This window comes from Lutjanus erythropterus, chromosome 5, assembly GCF_056507025.1.
Source record: "Lutjanus erythropterus isolate fLutEry1 chromosome 5, fLutEry1.hap2, whole genome shotgun sequence".
Lineage (NCBI taxonomy): Eukaryota > Metazoa > Chordata > Actinopteri > Lutjaniformes > Lutjanidae > Lutjanus > Lutjanus erythropterus.
In genome coordinates, this window is record NC_139321.1 from 25,019,584 (window position 1) to 25,042,072 (window position 22,489).

The 22,489-nt window shown below is 37.9% G+C and overlaps 1 protein-coding gene and 1 long non-coding RNA gene across 3 annotated transcripts; one reads left to right on the top strand and one right to left on the bottom strand.

The window, feature by feature from the left end:
* Positions 1 to 783: 783 nt before the first annotated feature.
* On the top strand, positions 784 to 19,306 carry kif3a (kinesin family member 3A). 2 transcript variants are annotated; one of them, XM_084719357.1, is made up of 19 exons: positions 784 to 957; positions 1,493 to 1,775; positions 2,806 to 2,950; positions 3,222 to 3,306; positions 3,473 to 3,578; positions 4,954 to 5,093; positions 5,233 to 5,430; positions 6,295 to 6,469; positions 6,573 to 6,671; positions 7,313 to 7,411; positions 10,060 to 10,068; positions 10,602 to 10,758; positions 10,888 to 11,068; positions 12,576 to 12,686; positions 12,945 to 13,070; positions 14,022 to 14,075; positions 14,204 to 14,272; positions 14,381 to 14,511; positions 18,109 to 19,306. In XM_084719357.1, exons 1-19 carry the CDS (start codon positions 952 to 954, stop codon positions 18,155 to 18,157), a joined length of 2,223 nt encoding a protein of 740 aa, XP_084575483.1. In that variant the 5' UTR covers positions 784 to 951; the 3' UTR covers positions 18,158 to 19,306. The 2 variants fall into 2 exon arrangements, with proteins under 2 accessions (XP_084575483.1, XP_084575482.1); XM_084719356.1 differs by lacking the exons at positions 7,313 to 7,411; positions 10,060 to 10,068.
* A 480-nt stretch (positions 19,307 to 19,786) lies between these two features.
* LOC146326984 (uncharacterized) lies at positions 19,787 to 21,286 on the bottom strand. Its single transcript, XR_014770578.1, has 4 exons — positions 20,410 to 21,286; positions 20,274 to 20,330; positions 19,992 to 20,108; positions 19,787 to 19,871 (listed from the first exon to the last, which is right to left on the bottom strand). It is a non-coding gene; the product is annotated as an uncharacterized LOC146326984 (long non-coding RNA).
* Positions 21,287 to 22,489: the final 1,203 nt, after the last annotated feature.

Below are 22,489 nucleotides of genomic sequence, written 5' to 3' on the forward strand. Positions count from 1 at the left end.
GAGTAAAAAGTACAATATACGCCTCTGAAATGGAGTGGAGTAGAAGTATAAAGTTGCAGAAAATGGAAATGCTTAAGTGCCTGAAATTTGTACTTAATCACAAATTTGTACACTCACAAAAGCGAAAGTAAAATGACTGCAAAATGTAGACCTACCTGTTTTTACAGCATGTTAATGGTAGAGAATGCAGCATTGTTTGTAAACACACCACCAAATTTGGGCCCTCCATCAACAAATGGGAGAGAGGATGAGAGACCAAAAGACTGAATGAAGTGAGGGAGTGCCATCAGCAAGAAGAAAGCAGTGAATCATGTTCTTTTGTTTTTTTTTGTTTTTTGTTGTTGTTATTTACCTGCTGATGTATATACAACACCAGTTAGGCTGTAATAAAATCATATTATCAGCCTAATGAAAATTAAAATCTAATGAAATTCTAGTTTCAGGACCATGTACATTTCAGCATCATGCAGACAGAATGGGCCGTATGTGCCAAATCTATGTGTTTATAATTAACACAGCAAACTTGGGGCTAGGCAGGATGTCATACACAAAGCACAAGCACAGAAAGTGGGAGGAATGGGGGGGTTAATGAAGGCCTAGCGCCCAAGCTTTTCACTGGGGCACCTCAGCAGGTTAATACTGTCATCTTCATCAGGTGTATGGACATAGAGTGGAGTTTTGTGCTTGGACTTAACCTACTATAACTTCAATCCTACTGCACAGCACAGATTCACTAAAGCTACATTAAGTGCTATAGTAAAGGTCCCTTTAGCGCATGCGCATTGTGACTCAGACCTGACAACAAGCTGCTATCGGATGTGAGCCTTTGATGATATGGGCACTGCGCTGGCATTTAAACTCCCCGGATAACCTGCAGTCCAATGAACAAAGCTTTACAAACATTTCATTGTCATAACACAAACACTACAATCGCCTTTCTGCACTCTCACAATGCCGGTAAGTCGCTACCTGCGTTTGCATTTTTTGTTTTGTTTGCCAAGGGGTTCCTCCCTTCCTCCGACCTCACTGATGTGATGCTAACCGGTTAGCATCGTTAGCGTATCTGCGGGTCACAAGGAAATGGTATACTGGTCCCAACATTGGGGATTTCCAACAACAATTTCACAACAAATCAGTTAACATTAAGTTTTGTCAATGTAGGACTTCTACGGAAAATAGCTGTCCAAATTAGGCTAGTTTTTGGTCGTATATTGTGCTAGTCAGTTAACGTTAGCTAGCGTTAACGTCTACGTTAGTAACGTCTGTCTGCATAGCAACCCAGCAAACGACAGAGACATGACGTTAGCAGATTACTTTAAAATTGTGATAGCTAGCTTCTGATCACGTTAAGAACAAGCTAGCTTTGTGTTTATTTTTAACAGGTTGACATTTATGCCCTTATGTCCAAGTTGGTCAACAGAAATCGTATGTTTGCTAGTTAATTGTCGCTAAACTATAATATGTCACCACAATATCTCTTTTTTTTTCTCAGAGCAATAAGCTTGACAAACCTGACAAGCAGGAGGTCAATGATAATGTCAAGGTGGTGGTGAGATGTCGTCCCCTCAACCAGAAAGAAAAGGTGATGGGCCACAAGCAGGCCGTCATTGTGGACGAGATTCGCGGGACCATAACAGTTAACAAACTGGAAACTCCTCAGGAGCCTCCCAAGACCTTCACATTTGACACCGTGTTTGGACCAGACAGCAAACAGCTGGATGTGTACAATCTCACAGCCCGTCCCATCGTTGACTCAGTGTTAGAGGGTTACAATGGTATGCTAAAACGTTTTGCACTACCTATCATTTTCATTAGGCACAATATGATTGATTTTTTTCGGCCTATACAGATAACCGATAATTACCTGATTCTCATGGCCAATATTGATATGATAACTGATAATTTTGCGCTTTTGTATTTTTAAAAGAAGTGTATCCACACCTGACTGTAAGAATGGCCAATATGTAGGGAGCAAAATGGATGATTTTATTTTCCATAGCTCTGATGAAGCACATCTAACTGGCATCACCTTTACAATAAGAACAAAGAACAGTTCTGACTCTTCAAATGATCATTTATTTTTTCTAGTAAAGTACTTAAAAAAACTTAACAAACATCCCATGGGTTTTATACAGTATTTTGCTCCTTTCCAGTGGCTGTGCTTTTGACAGAAATTATATGGAAATGAATAATGGTTATTTAGAAAAATCATTGTAGACCTGAAGTGATTCTTACATCCCCCAATTGTAAAAATATGTAATCTATACACCAAATAATAAATAATGTCATATTTTGTCAGCTAAAATTTGCATCATAGCCTATCTCTATGCCTAAGGGCCTTTTCCTCAAAATTTTGACAGTGGCTCATCTTCAGTCTCCCTAAGTAAGTCATGGATGCTAAATCTAAAGAAGAAAAGTCTCAGAGGAAAACAGAGAATTAATAGTTGCACCTCCAGGTGGATGGTTTTTTTTGTTTTTTCTTGTTAGGCCAAAATGGCTCTTTTGATAGTTCAAATTAAATGATTTTACACAATCTGTCAAATCAAATGTTATTGCAGCAGATAAATATTAGCTATGATTTTGAGTAATAAAAAATTATTTTCCATTATTGTCTGAAAATCTTTGGCCCCAGTATTTGCTGTCTCTTTTTTTAATTAATAAATCATGGTGTAAAATCTGCTCCCTTAGTGTGAAGACTGCATCAACTGTGTGAGACATTATTTTGACACATACTACACATAATTCTCAAATCTGTGTTTTCATTATTATCTGTCATATTTTTTTTGCCTCCGTTGTTAATTTCAGGCACCATTTTTGCTTATGGGCAAACTGGCACAGGAAAAACCTTCACCATGGAGGGGGTGAGAGCAGTGCCAGAACTCAGAGGGATAATTCCAAACTCCTTTGCTCATATTTTTGGTCACATTGCCAAGGCAGAGGGCGACACAAGGTAAGAAAGCAATCAATCAGCAAACACTCGGCAAAATTAAGTGAAAACTTTGGTGTGGTTTATTTTTTAAGACATTCACGTTCCACCACACGCAACCTGACTGTACTGTTATGAGATATAATGGTGGACAGGGTTAAGCATTTTTAAGTATGAGTATCAGGGCATGAGTGTTATCAGTGAAATATTTATTCACAGGGCCTGTTTGCCATTTACAGTTTTACATTTCAGTTTTGCTTTTATTTGACTTTTAATACACATTTAACTTCTACAGATTTTTGGTTCGTGTTTCATACTTGGAGATTTACAATGAGGAAGTGCGCGACTTGTTGGGCAAGGACCAGATGCAGAGGCTAGAGGTAAAAGGATATTTAAGTTCAACACTTAAACAGGAAACTCAGTGATTAGTAATAAACCTGTCTTGGAGGATCTGTCGTAATGGGCATTACATTAATTCTTCCAAATGGCAAACCTTGCAGAACATAGCTGAATGGATTTCCTTGTTTTCAATTTTTTCCATTATAGGTGAAAGAAAGACCAGATGTTGGCGTGTATATCAAAGACCTCTCTGGTTACGTTGTGAACAATGCTGATGATATGGACAGAATTATGACGCTGGGCCACAAAAACCGTAAGCAGAATAACCCAACACACAGAGGAAATGGATACACACAAAATCAAATATTTGATCTAAACATTTCACTGAAATTTTTTATCTGACTGATACATGCTAAAACATGTACAGACAGACAAACATTATAGAGGCTATACTCTTGCAGGATTGTGTGGATTCAGCTAATTGATGTGCATAGAATAAAATCTCTAATTATTTCTTTATTTAAAATACAGTGTATGCAAATACAATAGACTTGTGTGCAAAAATACTTAGTAGTCTTAAAATGCTTGAATAGGGAATGGGAATTGCGGCACATTCAAATGCAGCACCGCCATCTTTAGAGGATAGCATATGTAGTTGTAATTATCTGTTATTATCACCCGGTGATTTGTCATCTGTTAATCATTAATCATTAGAAATGCATGAAGTGCATGTGAAAGACAAATCCCTATTAAGAGAGGCTCTTGACATAAGCAAGAGGTGACTATATATGTAGCATAAGTTACAGTCGACTATACTATATTGTTGGCATTGAAGATAAACTGCATCAGAAAGAGTTGAGTGGGTTGAGGCTACCTCCCTAGATGATAACAGTGTACATGTCACGGTGGATGTCCTCCAAGAATGACCAACTCACAGTCTGTGACATTGCATTCCCATTCCCTGTAGAAGATGCAAAGGTAATCATCTAAAGCAAGGAATCTCTGTTCTTTTTTTGTTTGTACATGTGTCATTTGCCTATCTGGAGAATTGTTTATCCAGTCTACTTCAAATCTGGCAGGTGAATTGCTGGGGACCTGAAGAAGTCCAGTGTCAATTTTGGTGCACAAATTTGGACTTGCGCGTTCAATATTATAATATTATTGATAAATTTAGAATAAACAGGCGAAGATGGTTTGTGAAGCAGCTGGGGCTGATTCTCGTCAATGTAATCAACATCACTGATCATGACAACAGCACATTGCATGTAGAATGGCCCATTTCAGAATAATCTGTATCACCAGATTATTATATTATGTAATATGATGCATTAATGTGTTCATCACTTCAATATTGGGGCTAATTTCAAATATGTAATATACTGCCTGGTAGTGGAATCCCTAAAAATACATAATCATTTATTAGTTGATTTATATTTTTAATTAATTATCTGAATTTGTAAAGAAATAGTTAAAGCTGTACAACAACAGTAAAGCATATATAAATATATATATAAATATATAGAAAATATGTGTGTGTGTGTGTGTGTGTGTAACCAGGGGCCAAGAAATTAGCCTGTTCCAAACTGGAATGTTCAAAATGTGCACTGTACTTGATTTAAAAATCAAATTTCAGCTCAGATATTGACTCATGAGGCATATTGTCTGATCACATATTTTACTGTATTTAGGGTCTGTCGGTGCCACCAACATGAATGAACACAGTTCCCGTTCTCATGCTATCTTCACCATCACCATCGAGTGCAGTGAGAAAGGTGTGGATGGAAACCAGCATGTGCGCATGGGAAAACTTCATCTGGTCGATCTTGCAGTACGTATCTGGCACCAGAAATAGATGAGTAAACTTGATGCTTAGTAAATGAGATCATACAGATGAAACTATGATGTATGCCTTATCACTCACAATCCATCTGATCACCATCAATTAATCTGCCACCCTTCCCCTGCAGGGTTCAGAAAGACAGGGCAAGACTGGAGCCACAGGTCAGCGTTTAAAGGAGGCAACAAAAATCAATCTCTCTCTCTCCACTCTTGGTAACGTCATCTCTGCCCTGGTGGATGGCAAGAGCACACATGTGCCCTACAGGAACTCTAAACTAACCCGTCTGCTGCAGGATTCGCTAGGAGGAAACTCTAAGACCATGATGGTAGAGTGAAAGTTAAAACAGTTCCGTGTGCATTTGAGTATGAGTTGCACAAAAAACTTGTGAAACTTGTGAAATGAGTGTTTCATTTTGAGAGCAATTAACAGGGATGGGAATTGATTTTATTAATACCAATACCATTATTTATTCTGCTTGTCAGTCTTATTCTCTATCAGTTCCCTTACTGATTTCTGGACAATTTTCTGTGTGGGGTAGCAAAAAAGGCATGCATTTGACTCAGGTGTGAATGAAATGAGAAAATATTTGTTCGGCATTTGTTCTTATTTGGATTGTCTTAGTCAAAGAAAAAATCTGCTAAGCCTTCCTGCATGGCCCTAATATTAATATAACATAGGCTATTTACCTTCTGTACTGGACATGCTGCTTGGTTGGGAAGCAGTGTCACTCATAGAGTTTTAAACACATGGCATTCCTGTAATTAAAGGCCATGTCGTGTAGGAAGATGTTTCAGCATAAGTTTTTCCACCCTTATTTATAGACATTACAACTAGCAGTGTCGTCATCTTTCTCTGGGAAATGAGGCCATGCTTTCACAGTTTCGTCCTGTCTGTCATGACTCTTTTAGTTGCGAGCCTCCACACAAGTTTAACGCCATTGGTTGGCAATCTGCAACTGTGAGAAAAACATGCCTGCATGCTAAAAGGAATTGATAAGGTCAAAATCATATGATTCTAATGAACAATTTGTAATTAGTTTCAAACTGGAACCTGTTCTTGATTCCCACCCCTATCAGTACATTTACAAGTTGAAATTTTCTAAGCATTTTATTCAACTAAGTATTTTTTATTCTTCTTGACATTTTACAGTTTTGCCTCTCTTTTTAAATGACAAACTTTTCCCCAACAGTGTGCAAATATAGGCCCCGCAGACTATAACTATGATGAAACCATCAGCACTCTGCGCTACGCTAATAGGGCTAAAAACATTAAGAACAAAGCCAGGATCAATGAGGACCCTAAGGATGCCCTGTTGCGCCAGTTTCAGAAGGAGATTGAGGAGCTAAAGAAGAAACTGGTGGAAGGTAATGAGCCAGACAACAAAAAATAATCACGCTGTTTGCATTACAAGTACTTGGTTAAAGACTGACTCATGGCTTTTTGAAATACTGTTTTGTGTAATTCTAGGTGAAGAGATCTCTGGCTCAGAGGGCAGTGGATCAGAGGAGATGGATGAAGGTGATGATGAAGGGGCAGAGGCAGGAGAAGTCCGCAGGAGAAGAAAAGGTAAGAATTTGTAATTAATGCACACATACATGCAAGTGTGCAATAGTGCAAAAGACTAAATCTGCTGATGCTATCTTCATAAGCTATTTTTTAATGCTGCGGCTCCATATGTGGTTTTGATAAATAGTTTGAAATACAGCTGCATAATTTGTGTGTATCTAGTTTAATCTCTCATCAGTAGTTAGTTGTAATATGAGTCAACATTCAACTCCTCATGAATATCAAGCTGAAGTAGGTCACCAGTTTGACTCTAGTCTGTGTTTACTGCCATCCACAAAAACACTGTTGTAATTTAGGAGTTTCCCTTGTATTCTCACCTTCTACTATTCTATGCTTTGAAGTGCAAAGTGTCGCATATAGATGAACAAAGATCAGTAATGTTTTTGAGATGGTTTTTTGCTCCCAGCATTGTAGTATTTTGTTACTCTGAATTAGTAAACACCAAATCATTCTGCTCCTGTGAGTATGGAGCTGCAACTGCATTTTGCATGTGTGGACCCACAGCTTCCTCATAGTAAAGCACCTATATTTTGCTTTAAGCCCTGCAAACCAATGGCTTTTAGAGCTCTACATCTCTCCCTCTACCTGTTTCTCTCTGTGGGCGTTCGTGGGAATGGTGCTTCCTCTGCTTGTTTTTCCAGACAGTGGCAGCAGCAGCAGCAGCAGCAGCAGCAATAATAGCTCAGAGTTTGCCTGCTCATCCTCAGTACAACTGCACACTGAGGACAAACCTCAGAATAGTGAGTTGGAGCAGCACTCTGCTCTACCAACCCACCTGCTCACAAACCTAAGCCCTTTTCACACATAGAACCCGTAAAAATTTTTGGACAGAAATGTAAGGCAGGATTTTTTTTACGTTTACACTGAGCTCCAGTGTCACTTGCTTGAGACCAATTCAGATTTTGTTCTTCCTATCATGAAATCACAGCTGGAGGTTATCAAGTTGTAAAAGAAATGAAGGATGAATATTATATCTGTTCTCATATCGTGCGGGCTGTCAAGATGATTAAAAAGCAGATTTTGCAGCCGATCGGCTGTTTATCTCTATTACTTGATTGCTGACCTCAGGCAGTGCTTGGGGAGGCTTGCCCCCATTTAAGCATTCTCTGTAGTTGTCAAACACTCTCGAGCGATGCTGCTTATCAATTTTATCATAAAATAAATATGACAAAGTATTCTGCAGTGTGCTTCTGTCTGTCAGTAGCCAGACTGCTTTCCTCCTCTTCAGTTGCTGATTTGCTTGTATGCTATTTGTAGCTTTAATAGTTTTTCTGTTGATATTTTGTAACCGGTTGTCAAGTCGAAAATTGAGAGTGAGTGATGTGTTTGATGAGTGTTTTTTTCACTGTGTAGGTAGGTGGTTTTCTTAGGGGGATTTCCTGATGACACCTTGAGTCATTCATAGTATTTCCTTTTTAAAATGGTTGGCTTCATTAAGTTGCTAGCCTTGTGCTTCTTAAATAGTTTGTGAATTTGCTGAGCTGTCTAAGGAAGGGTGGATATGATTCATATTATAATGTGTTTGGCGTTCGAAGTTGATGCTATGGCGAACGAAGAAGTCATTAGTTCTTGATGCAGACTCAAATCCAAGGATTTCTTTTGAATATGATGTTTTGGGGGGATATTTTATTTTATGCTTTGATGACATAGACAGGAAATGACGCAAGAGAGAAATGGGGCATTACATGCAAATTTTCCAGTCAGATGTAAACCAAGGATACTGTGGTTAATGGCTGGCACCTTAACCACTAGCCCTTCCCTGTAAAGGACTTTGTCGCATCTTTATTTATTCCGTCTTCCATAGTTATCTGTCACCATCTGTCAAAATTACCCCATTTATTCCTGGTATTAACATGTGATACAAGCGGGAAATGAATGTTGTTAACATGTTAACAAGGCGTAATTGATCTCACTGAGTAGATTATGTGACGGTACTGCAACGCACTAAGTGAAAAAGACAAAGAAAGGAGTAACTGATGAATTTACATGACGGGTCAAATAATTACGAATATATTGCAGATTGTGTTTTAGAAAGCTATTAAGTTTATCCTAATTAAACAACTCTGTGATTTTTAAAGGCAGTCTGGGGCTGATTTACATCCACCTCAAAATAGAACAAAAGGAAAAGTAGAGTTTGCACACTAATAATATTTCCATAAGCATTTATTGATGTACATTTGATGATTCAGGCATAAGCCCTTCTTCATTGCCTGAGACATCTCATGGTGGTACTGTATATGAATAAATATTCATGAGAGCATTGTACAGTCTGCGAACTGTGTTTTTCCTTTTTTGACATATATTTTGTGTGTTTGTGTGTTTCTGCCGCCTCCAGTCACTCAATGATGACAACAAGAATGCATTAAAATACCAGGTGTAAACATGAAGACAAGATTGGACCATTTATTATCAGAATAAAATATCCAGGTACAGATCCCAGTTTATACCAGGTGTAAATGGGGTTTATGTGTTACAATACAGATCTAGATCCAAATGCAGATTATATTTGCTACATATTTTCTATTTCTATATTTTCTAAATCAATAACTTCACAGAGTTGTGGGATGTGATCGTGTTTGAATTTGAATTGCTTTATTAATTCAGGAACTTACAGAATTGTGTTTTTTTTGTTTTTGTTTTTTTTTTTAGAACTAACCAGTTCATTTACTTGACACTTGAGCTGTGTAAGGTCCTGAGTAAGCAAATTAACAGAGAATTTTGATGGCGCATTTATGAATTACATTGCATGTGTGAAAGGGGCTTTATTCTTTCCCTGTGTCTCTACCATTCCTGTAGGCTCACAGCCCAGATCCCCCCACTGCTACTGACTACACTCCTAATTTTATGTCCCAGATATTGTTGCGACTTACATGAAAATGCTTGCAAAGTTTCCTGTTGTGCAAGTATTGACAAAAATGTGTTGGGTCCGATCCCTGAATTCAAATTAGACTTCAAATCTGTCCAAAGGATTGACAGTATTTTAAGTAGCATGACATAAAAGACCACAGTTTATTTACCATAGGCTGTTTCAGCATGAAATATTTAGTTTCAGCCTTTACCTCTGCTAGGCTTTGAGTTATCTGTCAAGTTACGTGTAATTTCGGTCTCTCAAAGACGCAATTCACCCACATTAAGTATCATTATGTGACGTTATTTTGTCTGTGTATTCCTCATGTCTGTTCACTGTCACTTCTTGACTTGCATTTTGTTATATTTGAAACTTGTCTCTCTCCCACACCTTGTCTCTTATGTGGTGTTCCAAGCTGTCCAGTCATAAGACTTCCAAGATGACTCTGTAATGTGTTGCTCTTTGTCTCTCTCTCTCTCTCTCTTCTCCTCGTGGTGCAAATACCGCCTGTCTGGCTTGCTATACACCTCTTAATTCAAGAAGAAAGAGGTTGGTGTAAGAATCTACGTAGTCCAACTGTCCTGTAGCAGTGGTGCCTCTACTCGCATAAAATATCCAGATGGCTGCCATGTGTTTCAGTAGCTATTTCACTAACTCTGACTAATTACTGATTATGACTGATTACTTATTGTCCAATCGCTGTTAACATTTTTCTGTCTGTCTATATTCTTTATGACTGCCACTTATGGGTCTCATGTTCTCCATCTTCATAGCCATCGTCATTAAAAGTTGCCCTTATTTTCAATTTTTACTTACACTAACAATAACTATTTAACACTATGCATTAGCAAGTCAGAACTTTGTGCATTTGCACTCACTGTTATGACTGAGGTTCCTTCAAAAAAACTCTTAAGTTTGACTTCACACATGCACATATTAAATATTACTAGTGCTTATTCAAAACACACAGTATAAACTGAATACATCTGCATTTAAAGCACTCTAACCTATAGACTGATGAATACAACAAAACAACCTGTCAATTAAAAAGACACAATGGTTTCTTCTGTGTATCTCTTAAGGGAGGAAGAAGGTTTCCCCAGACAAGATGGTGGAGATGCAGGCAAAGATTGAAGAGGAAAGAAAGGCCCTGGAGGCCAAGCTGGACATGGAGGAAGAGGAGAGAAACAAGGCAAGAGCAGAGCTGGAGAAGAGGGAGAAGGACCTTCTGAAAGCCCAGTGAGTTCATGAAAAAAAATGCGGGGGGTTCTAATGGACTAAATGTTGATGATGGTACAAGTCAAATAATCTGGATTTGGTAATGTAATAACCACCCATTTGATGCTTTATCCACCTGTAATTCCTCAGGCAGGAGCATCACCTTCTGCTAGAGAAATTGTCAGCCTTAGAGAAGAAGGTGATTGTGGGTGGGGTGGACCTCCTGGCCAAGGCAGAGGAGCAGGAGAAGCTTTTGCAGGAGTCCAACAACGAACTGGAAGAACGTCGCAGGAGAGCGGAGCAGCTTAGGAAGGAGCTGGAGGAGAAAGAGGTATGGATGGATGACAGTTAGCATAGTTGGATCCACACAATACCATTTTTCAAAAAATGTATCCAGCCAGTAAGTGGATCAGCTGATGACAAGTCCTGACAAAGGCTTTTCAGGCTGTTCATGATTACATGAACGTGTTCATATTGAAACTGTAGTGCAGTTAAAGTAACCAAATAATATGTCTACCAACATCCTGGAGTTAAATGCTTGATGCTGTTTTTTTTTTATTTACTGATGTGTCTTTAGTAAACAACTGAATTAACAATTTAACCAAAATCAAGATATAAGATGATCAGAGCAGCAACAGTTAATTGATTAGTAATTGGCACCTACTTTGATAATCGCTAAATTGGTTTGAGTAGTTTTAAGAAGAAAAGTCAAAAGTCTCTGATTCCAGCTTCTTAATTGTGTTTTTTTCTGTTTTTTTCTACTACTCTATGGCAGTAAACTGAATATTTTTGGGTTACAGTAAAACAAAACATTTGAGGAAGTCAATTTGGGGTTTGGAGAAAATAATCAACTGACTCTGAAAGTTGTTAGTTGCAAGATGATTCGTTTGTGTGGGCATTAAAAAAAAAATCAGTTTCTATTCCAATTTAGAATAGTGCCATCTTCACCCACACATGTAACATCAGCTGTCTACAACTCTCCCAATATTGCATCAGACACCACAGAGGCCACATAACATGTCAAATCAACAGTAGCTTGATATACAGTGAAAATATGGTTAGAAGCTCATAGTCACTGTCTCCCTCTCTGTGTATCCTTTGTTCAGTTTGACATGATGCTAATTTTGGGTTTAAACTCGTTCTAAGACCTCATTTTGACCCCATATAGGTTCTTTACAATCGTGATTACAGACTACACAAGGTTTCTGTTGACACTTAAAAAGACTAAAATCCAACTATCTGAATTGTTGTTGTACTCTTGTTATGTTTATAAAGTTGCATTAAAGGCATAGTTCACCCAAAATGAGAATTCAGTCATTATCTACTCACCCTCATGCCATTTGAAGGTCAGGTTTAGTTTTTTAGTCCACAAAACACTGCTGGAGTTTCACAAGAAAACAATGCTGCAGAATCTCTCCCCCCAAAAACTAGTCACCATTCATTTACATTGTTTGGGAGATTCTGCAACACTGTTTTCCTGTGAAGCTCTAGCTCTGGTAAGTACCCTCAGACCTGACCTAACATTAAAAGTGGAGGTGCTGTCAACTGAACACACAGTAGCTAAACATCAGTCATATAAAAGCAATGAAGACGTATACATTCATGTTGAATGTGAATATATCAATTTACTGTGCAAGTAATTCTGGGACTGAAAGATTTTCCTTCATATCCTTGTTCTTTGTACTATGTACTTTTTTTTGCTAGAATGGACATGAAATAGATCTTCAAATGCATTCATATGGGCCTTAAAAAGGACTTAAATTAAACTTGAAACCTGAAAAAATTCTGCTAGCAGAAGGAGCTTGATTTTGCTTAATCGCTGATCCTTCTCAAAACAGCAAGAACGTCTGGACATAGAGGAGAAGTACACTAGTCTGCAGGAGGAAGCTCAAGGAAAGACCAAGAAGCTGAAGAAAGTATGGACCATGCTGATGGCTGCCAAATCAGAGGTAAACATTAAATTAAAACGTAACACTGAGAAAGATCATACATTTAACACCCCCCATCAGGGCAGCAGGGACAATTTTACAGCATGTAGGCTCATTTTTGTCTCCCTAGACACTGATTTTTTTTTTTTTTTTAAATTAGAGACTGAATTCCTATGAATAAAATATTTTTTAAACCAGACCTTGAACTGATGAGTTACAACATTCAAGTTAGTTTTTAAACTAATTGATCCACTGTGGTCTTCATGTTTTGTCTATTAGATGGCAGATCTGCAGCAAGAGCATCACAGAGAGATCGAGGGTCTCCTAGAGAACATCCGCCAGCTGAGCCGAGAGCTGCGGCTCCAGATGCTCATCATAGACAACTTTATTCCCCAGGAATACCAGGTGTGAATGCTTATTCACATTTGAATCACCATGACTCTGTCTGATTTTCATTATTTTGCTTTTGCTCAATACCTATGACTTGTATTGTTCCCTCACATCTGTGCACACAAAGAGACATACCATAAAAAAGCTGCTTTAGTCAATATTAATTAATCGATGCATTATACGATTAATTTTAGTGGAATATGCTTAGTTTTTTTTTTTTTTTTAATGTAAATAACCTAGTGGGACTGGCATGTACATCGTTCACAACATCTTGAACCTGTGAAATCACAAATGTGTACAGGCCAGCACACATTGCACAAATACAAATAGACAGAGGACACCCAGTGACACCGAGAATCTGCTTCAGTTTACAACATTTTTGAAAGAATCACTACAGAGAGAGAGAGCCCCTTTGTAAAACTGTAATTTTAGCATTGTCATCTTCATTCGAACTTAACAGAAACAAAATGAAACTCACCAAAAATGTCTTTGCTTGTCTTCCACTGTTCCAATAGTTACCAACAGCAGAAACAGTGGAAAGATGAGCCAAGATTTTTGGTCTGTTTGGTTTTGTTTTAGTATTTTTGAGTTTGAATGAGGATGACAATGTTAAAAGTACAGTTTTGGAAAGGGAGCCTAGTGAGTTTGGCAGAAGCAATAAAACAACTGTTTCTATATCTTTCTCTTCTGTCAGTGGCAATAACCAGCACTTTTAGCGGACATAATTCGGTTGCTCAGAGGGATGACATGGCTCAGTTTTCCTGGTTGTTCTAATTAGTCACTTAACCACATAAATGTAAAAAAAAAAATAGGGTCCCAGTTGAAAAATACTAAAGTTACCCTTTAAAACACACAAACAGCAGCTGAAAAAAGTGTATGCCTTTGAAAAGCATTGTTGGCTTTGTATCAGTGATAATACCTGTCCTTGTTTCTAGTTTATATATTTTCTCCTGTTTTGCTGTGTAGGAGATGATAGAAAACTACGTGCACTGGAATGAAGACATTGGAGAATGGCAGCTGGTGAACTCATCTTTCATAACTCATGCGCAGATTGTGGTTTGATTGACATGAATTTAAAGATGCCAACTCTGAGTTAAGGACTACCTCTAAGTAATGTGTGTGCTTGTCCTTTTTCTTATGTCTGTCAGAAATGTGTTGCATACACTGGCAACAATATGAGAAAACAAACCCCTGCTCCAGACAAAAAAGAAAAAGATGTGAGTTCTTTGTATATTTGTCATTGTTTTTGTGTAGCAACTGATATTCCCAACCGTCTTCTTTTTACCCTTCTTGACCTCATTCTTCTTCTGTCCCTCCTTCTGTAGCCATTTGAAGTGGATCTGTCCCATGTGTATCTGGCCTACACAGAGGAGAGCATGCGGCAGTCCCTGATGAAATTAGAAAGACCCAGAACCTCTAAAAGTGGCAAAAGTGGCCGACCCAAGACTGGGCGAAGGTAATCAACATACTATCAACACAGACCACAGACAGCTTGAGATTCCACATCCTGTTGATAGTTACTGAAATATCAGCCTCTGTGTATTTTCTCACAGCTTCTTTTCTGCTTTAGTCTTCACATTTACATTTGCCTCTTCAAGAAACTCATGAATAGATGTGATTCAATGTACTTTCATTAGCATTTAGCTGCACAAAACACCTTAGGTAAAATTGTCCTTAAAGTCCAAGTTAAAGTTTCCTGAATATAGAATTGGTTATACAAAACACTCTTAAGTCTTTTCTTTTAAGGTTTTGTTTAAAAGGTCACAGTTTTTAAAGTTTTCACCTTATTTTGAACCCCTGTCGCACATGCATTGCAACTCTTCACTTATCTAGTAACTACCTGGAAGAGCTGTTTGTGTGAACACAAATGTATTAACAGAGCAGCTATAGTGTCTGGAGTGAATGTTGATGACACTGCATGGTGTGCAGCTACTCGCCTGTGAAGCCACTGATAGTCTGATTTTCATACAGACTGCTGATTAGTATCAGCCTATACAAGTCAAATTTTTCTAGTTCACATTTTAATGCCTTTCTTCATCATGTGAAATGATGTGAAAACATCCAAATAAAGTCAGAAAAGCAGCATACCACTGAGTGTCTCTCCTGCCAGGCAGTGATGTATTTTTCCAGGATCGTGACAGCATGCCCTGCTCAACTTTGACATGACTTCACCATCCTGGGAAAAGAAATACAGCTCCAGACACACTGGAGACAGCTAATCTCTTCATCTGTCATCCTTCCCCACTTTGATCACAATTTGTTAATTTCGAGATATCAGTGCAGAAACAGTCATCATTGCAAATAAGTCCGTGCTCTACAGACGCCAACCCTCACCTCAACCGTACAGGTTATTTCTCATATGTGAAACACATCTGATGCAGACAGTCTCCTAATATGAGTTGCATGTGTGAAAGGGCACATTTGGAAGATGTCCAAACCTGATTGAACTTCATTTTTGATCTTATACTGAAGGAATCCATTTAAGTTAATTAAACTGTTGCCCAAAGGACCTTACCAACCAAAGTAAGGAAAAAAAAGTCAAGGTAGATCTTAACCATATCTTAACCATAACATGGCAGAGTTAATGGGGATAAATGAATAATAATACATAAATAAATAAATAATTTCTGTTAAAAAGATTATTTCTGTTATATCACATTAGGTTATAGTCTAAATCACATGTCGAACTCAAGGCCTGCGGGCCACAACCGGCCTGCGATACAATTATATACGGCCCGCGAGATAATTTCATGTGTCTGTTATGAATAGCACTCCCACCACTCATACTACAAATCCAACAATGCACTGCAACAGCTGCCATGTAAGTCAAGACCTGTGCACCACCCCTCCTCCTGCTGCTTTAATGACACACTGATCAGTGGTCAGCAGATGAATGCATCAATCAACACTTTTACAGTGACACTGAAACTAGCCCCCAAAATAAATGGCCAAACGAAAAGTGGACTTTGAAAATAGGAACTTTCAAAGCAGGTGGGAGGCAGAGTACCTGTTTGTCGACATCAGACCGTAAATCCGTGTGCCTTGTTTGTGGAGCTATAGTGGCTATAATTAAAGAATATAACATAAGACAGCACTATGAGACATAACATCAGGACAAGTACAAAACCTGCACACACCAGCAGAAGCTACAGAAGGCAGAATAGTTTAAAAAGAGTTTGGTGTCACGGCAGGCTATGTTCACAAAAGCAAAATCACAAAGTGACGCTGCTGTGAAAGCTAGTTTTATAGCAGCAGAAGAGATAGCCAAATCAGCCCGGCCATTTTACGGAGGGAGAGTTTTTGAAGCACTGCGTGATTTAAGTGTGTGACATCTTGTGTCCAGACAAAAAGCAAGCATTTTCAAATGTAAGCCTCAGCAGAAATGTTGTCGCTGATTGGATATGTGAGCTTAAATATTCTAAGCTTAAATATTCTCATTTTGCTTTGTTGAAGAAAAAAAATATTTTAAGTTTTATTTATTTTATTGAGAAAAAAGCTTGGAGTCTGGCTGTTCAAATTCATATTTCTGAATAAAACAGTTTTTGACTGTTCAATAAATGTTAATTCTGTTTGGCTTGCAATTTAGACTGTGTTTTAAATTTTGGGTCCTTCTGTGATTGAGTCCTACACCCCTCGTCTAAATGAAAAGATTAGTTATGTCATCAAGCCAGCTTCATGTTAGCTAGCTAGACTTTATTGTTACCCAAAAAGTTATCATATAGGGCATGTTAACAGTCTAGTTTATATCTATAGCTTCAACAGCAAACAGTTTCTGTGCAGAGATGAAGTTATTCTCACCAGTTTTGTTGGATTTGTTCCTGTAATTAGTGATCTTCTCGTTTGGCGGGAACAGAAAAGATATTGTAATGTTTTTTGGACTCTTGGCTGAAGGCAGTAACAGTTATCACAAGCACTAGTGCAAGAAAACACCGTCTCCATGGAAACTGCTGTAAAAACTCTTTCAATGCAGTAAATGCCTTAAGGTTTTTCCATTAAAAAAAAACCTTTTCGTCCTAAATTCCTTTTACCTGAGGGATTCGCTTAAGGGTGTTGCACAAAATTCCTCAAGTGACATACTTAAGTACAAAACTTGAGGTGTTTTTGCAGCCAGCCCAGACAAAAATCTGATTGAATCCCTTTTGTGTCCCCTGGGCTATATGTACAGTTTTGCAGTTAAGTTGCAACAGTAACAGTTTAGCATGCTAGCTAATAAACAATCTATCTAAACAACTATCCATGAACAAACACAAACACATGGATGACTCACATGGTTTAACTATAAGTGAGTCTTCACAGGCTATCATTAACGCTGCTCCCTCACCTATACAGACCACTCAGTAGTTGCGCTGACTAGGATATTGAATAAATGCTACAGCAGCACTTTTAACACCTTCTGTCAGGCCGTGCATGTTGAAATTGCGACCCTTCTTTTTTTGCTGTCGCTTATCTTGTGACAGGTAGAGATGGCTGATTGCAGCATAATTTCAATGTTGCCTCAGCTGCCCTTATCACAGGGGAAGATTTCTCAGAAATCTTCCACAGACCGCACAATGTTGTGTAATGGTTGTGTATGCATTTTGACTGATGTATTTACAACTTTTTGACCTCTGGCTCGAGTGTGTCTCAACCACTCCCTGATGTGTTTTTAATAATCAAATTTCAATCCATTTCTAATGCTTTGTGGTTGCATTTTCACTCAGTGTTTTTTTTTTTAATATCTGGTCTTCATCTGATTTGCTCAAGACATATGAAGTGACTGAAAAGCGAAAATCTGATTCTGGTGTAATTTGTTCACACTCCTAGCTGATCATGTACAGGTTTACTTGCAGCTAAAATTTTAGCCCTTTGCCAGTTCAACATGTGGTTTCACAGTTTTTCATCTGTTTCCATGACAATATTATAGCACTGTATAATTAAGTTTATTTATAGCATGTTGATATGAAGCGTTAGCATGATGATATTTGTCGTTATCATGATATTTTCTGAGAAATGAGAACGCTGAAAGCTCTGTGAAGTTGTCGATAACACTTATCATGTACCCATCTCCACACAGGAAAAGATCTGCAAAGCCAGACGCTGTGATCGAATCCCTTCTGCAGTGAAGATGCCGTAGAGAAGAGCTTGCTTTCATTGCAACCTGTACTTTAGGAAGTCACTAGTCCAGTCTGAAGAATTTATTGTTGAACATTATTTAAACTGTTATCTGAATACACTGTATAGCTGGTAAGGTTTTAAATGTGAAGGAGCTACACTTGTGATAGGAGTAAGGCCTCTTGGCCAAGAGGACCTGTTATTTGTATTATAGTGCAAGACTTCTTTGAGGCCATTTTTATGTTGCTTTTGAACACATTCTGGCTCTGGCAGCCTCTGTTTAACTTAAACTATTTTACTTAAGCACCTCTAGCATTGAGGAGGAATCTAACATATACATATTAAACTTGCAACGTCATTGGTTATGACTATAGCAGCACTCTGAAAGAGGACAGAATTGACAGGACGTTGAAAATAGAATTGAGAACATGAAGTTTGAGCTGCATTCATATCTTCTGAAATTTAAGTATATTAAACACAAAAAATGTGTTGCACTGAACATCGTACAGATCAGACCTCACAGTCATGACCTCTGTATCACTGATTTCCAGCTGATGTGACCAACAGATTCATATTAAGTGGCCCATGCTGATATAAATACATTACAATAAAATTCTTTGTTTTCATGTCAATTGGAGCAAATTATTCTACTCTGAGCGCAAACTGTTGCCTCAATGTTTGTTCTGATTAAATAAAAGTAAATCATTATAACACGGAGAGAAACAAAAATAAACACTCATGTGGAGGGAACAAGGAGAGGAGAGTACGTTGTAGCAAGTATGTAATAGAAAAATGCATTTTATATTTTAGGTCAGAAGCATAGGGGCATGCATGCCGACCAGCTCTTATGTTAGTGCCATTTACTAATCTGAGCAAGTCAGTTTTTTATTTATTGTCAGAACACTTCATGTAATATTGAAATACCCCGTACATACTGTATGCCTTAGTATAATGCACTAGTGTGAGGTTGTTGTGGAGGTTTAATTTTATGATGTTCTGTAGTAGAGGCAAACTGGCTTTTATTTTGTATCATAATGTATGTCAAATGTTTACATCCACCAAACCCCTGGATATTTTATTTATTAAATTATTTTACATGTTTTATTTCACATTGTTGCTTCCTTTTCCCTTTGTCATAATTAAATCACTGATATTCCGAATTGTTTGTCGGTGCTTTGATAAAAGGTTATAATGGCACATAACGGCCTTAAACAGGTTCATTGCAATCACATTTCTTACTGTTAGAGATTCTTTAAACCCAGTACATAATCAGTTTCTTTAAAAAATGACCTCATGTTCAGCAAAATCTTGTTCTTCAGTGTGAAACAGCTCTTACTGGTTGACTCAAACAAACAGGTATGCTGTGAAAAATAATAGACTCAAACAAAAAAAACAGTCACATTGTAATTTATTGATGTATAAATACAAATGCTACAAAAATAAGATTTGTAAGAAAATAAATAGGAGATATTACAATAAATAAAATAACTTATGCATATTACACATCACTTAAATAGTACATTGAATCACTCAGTTATTCATGTGATCACTGCTTTTTTTCTCACACATTTTGGGACATTTTAGGTCGACATGTTTTCCTGCGGCATGTTGTTGGGCACATTCTTTGCTGACAGATCTTTTTGTGACACATTCTCCAATGTCACACAGAAGTTTTTTTGCTGGATATGTCTTGTTCTTGTCTGGGCTACAGTTGGTGATATTGGTCTGAAACAAAAACAAGTATATTCATTGTTGGAACAAATGCCATGTAGAAACACTGTAAGCCATTTGAAATCGATTTTTTGGACCAAAGAGCATTTTCAATCACACTGAATTACTCTTTACCTCGTTGTTGTACCGCCTCAAATGACGAACGAGTTTTTCTGTATGGTTTTTTGCCTTGCCTGTTAAATTTTTTTCCAGCTCAGACAGAGCCTTCTCAGCATTACAAAAGAACTCCGTCTGTAAAGATAAAGGCACAATTAGTAATGGTATCCATCAAGCTAGAGGTAGGACTGACCTAGTCTAGAGAAACCAGCAAAACTTAAATCTTCCAAATGACATTTATGTCTGTGAAATGGCATTGTATACAATAATTGCAGTAATTATAACATCTTTCCAACATACCACACATGTTGTTCCATTTTCTCCCGTTGGCCTTGGAACTAGTTGGTCCCACTTCAACTACATTGACAAAATAAAAATGTCAGTATTTTATAAATCAAACAACAAAAGAACATTTTTTGTTTTGTAGTTTACTTACCCCCTCGTTGAGCAGGATCGCTGCCTCAGAACAAATAAAGTGCAGATGGCAATTTATTATATCATGCTGTATATGGGCTGCATAGATCATTGCAATCATGACCGTCAGTGCAAAACTTTGAATGCTGAAGTTCTTCATGTCTTTAAAAGAGACCGTGAGCCAGCACTGACAGGTTGAGCTGAGAAGTTGAATATGCTACATGCTTACTACTGTTCTTTTATATTGTCATCGTGGCAACACTGTGAAGCCACAAATACATACGTCAGAGGAGGAAGACACCAAATAAGGACTGGAGATGATGTATGTTTTACTATGAAATGTTCCAATAGGTGCATTCACTTGTAGTTATCTACTACAAATTACCTAACTGTTACAGCACCAGGAAATCACACCAAGAACTGCTGGTTATCACCTTGTCAACTTAAGAAAGTTGTCCTGATGTATAAGGATTGAAAAGACCACAGTGCAGAGAATAACAATATCTCATGACTGAACACTTCAACCATGTCATATTCAACCTTGGGGACTTTTTCACACCTCATTTTAACTTTTCTTTACAGAAAAAAAGGTGAAATATACGATGACCCCGCTCTATTAAAGTGTGTGATAGTGAGTCGGCATGTGGGCGTCATTAATTTTTTTTTTATATTAGTAACACCTGTGCTTCTCAAGTAATGACAAGTCAGAATGACTGTGCTGAGTAGGCACATGGGAAATATTTTGAGTCAAGCTTTTAAGCCCCACACAATTAGGAAGAGGAAAATGTGACTGAGCGGAAAAGGTAAACAGTAATTTAACAAGAAATGTATTATTTAAATAATCTAAAATCTAAAATAAGTCCAGTAAAATAATTATAAAACTGGTCAGTAGCTTGGTTCAGTTTTATAACCCAAATTATAATATAACATTTTGGGGGCGCCCCTGTAGCTCAGTTTGTGGGGCGTGTGCACTGTGTGTTGGGGCTGTCGGTCCTCTGCGGTGGCTGCCGGTTTGGTTCCCGCCTGCGGCACATTTGCTGCGTGTCATCCTCTCTCTCTCTCTCTCCCCCCTTCCTGTCATGTCTTCAGCTGTCCTGTCTAAATAAAGGCAAAAAGCCCAAAAAATTACCTTTAAAACAAAAAAAGCTGGGACATTTTGTAAAATGTGAATTTGCAAAAAACTTTTTGACCTATTTTCAGTTGAATACAGGACAAATTTGAGACGACTCAGAGAATCTAGAGAAATCTCTGCATGTAACGGGCAAGGCCGAAAAAAACAACATTGAATGCATGTCACCTTTGACCCCTAAGGTGGCACTGCATGAAAAACTGACATGTCTATATAAAGGATATTATTTACATGGGCTCAGCTTTGGAAAACAGTTGTTGGTAAACAAAATTCATCATTCCATCTACAAATGAAAGTTAAGACTCTACCATGCAATCTTTAAGGCACCATTGAAAGGTACGTAGATGTTTTGGAGAAACGTATGCTGCCATGCAGACAACCTCTTTTTGAGGGATGCTCCTGCTTATTTCAGCAAGATAGCTTCAGGACACATTCTGCAAGCGCTGCAACAGTGGCTTTGTAGTATAACAGTTCAGGCACTAGACAGGACTTCCTGTAGCCCAGACTGGTCTCCCACTGAAACTGTGTGGTGCAGTATGAAACACAGAATATGACAATGAGCCCCCTTTTTTGTTGTAGGCATCAAATTCAAAATGAGTGTAAATTTACAAAAAAACAATCGAGTTAATCAGTTTGAACATTAAATATCTCGTCTTTGTACTGTATTCAATTGATTCTAGGTTGAAAAGGATTTGCAAACTGTTGCATTCTGTTTTTATTTAGAGTCTACAGTGTCTCAACGTTTTTGGAATTGGGTTTGTAATACTAGATGTTGGCAAGAGAAGCAGAGTATGAGTGTGACTCTGTTTTATCTGATGGAACATTTAGCTCATATCTTTGCATACTGACACATTCATGTCTCCAGCTCCATTTCTATTGTGGTATATTTTGGACCATTGCACCACCAACTGTCAAGACAAGAGCCCCATCTTCAGGTAAAATTTGTAACTTATAGAAGTCATATTATTCATAC

Excerpts from the sequence above, each read along its gene's own strand:
- kif3a (XM_084719357.1), top strand. Across the intron at positions 1,776-2,805 it reads AGTGTTAGAGGGTTACAATG|GCACCATTTTTGCTTATGGG; the intron begins GTATGCTAAAAC and ends TGTTAATTTCAG. Across the intron at positions 14,273-14,380 it reads CAGACAAAAAAGAAAAAGAT|CCATTTGAAGTGGATCTGTC; the intron begins GTGAGTTCTTTG and ends CTCCTTCTGTAG.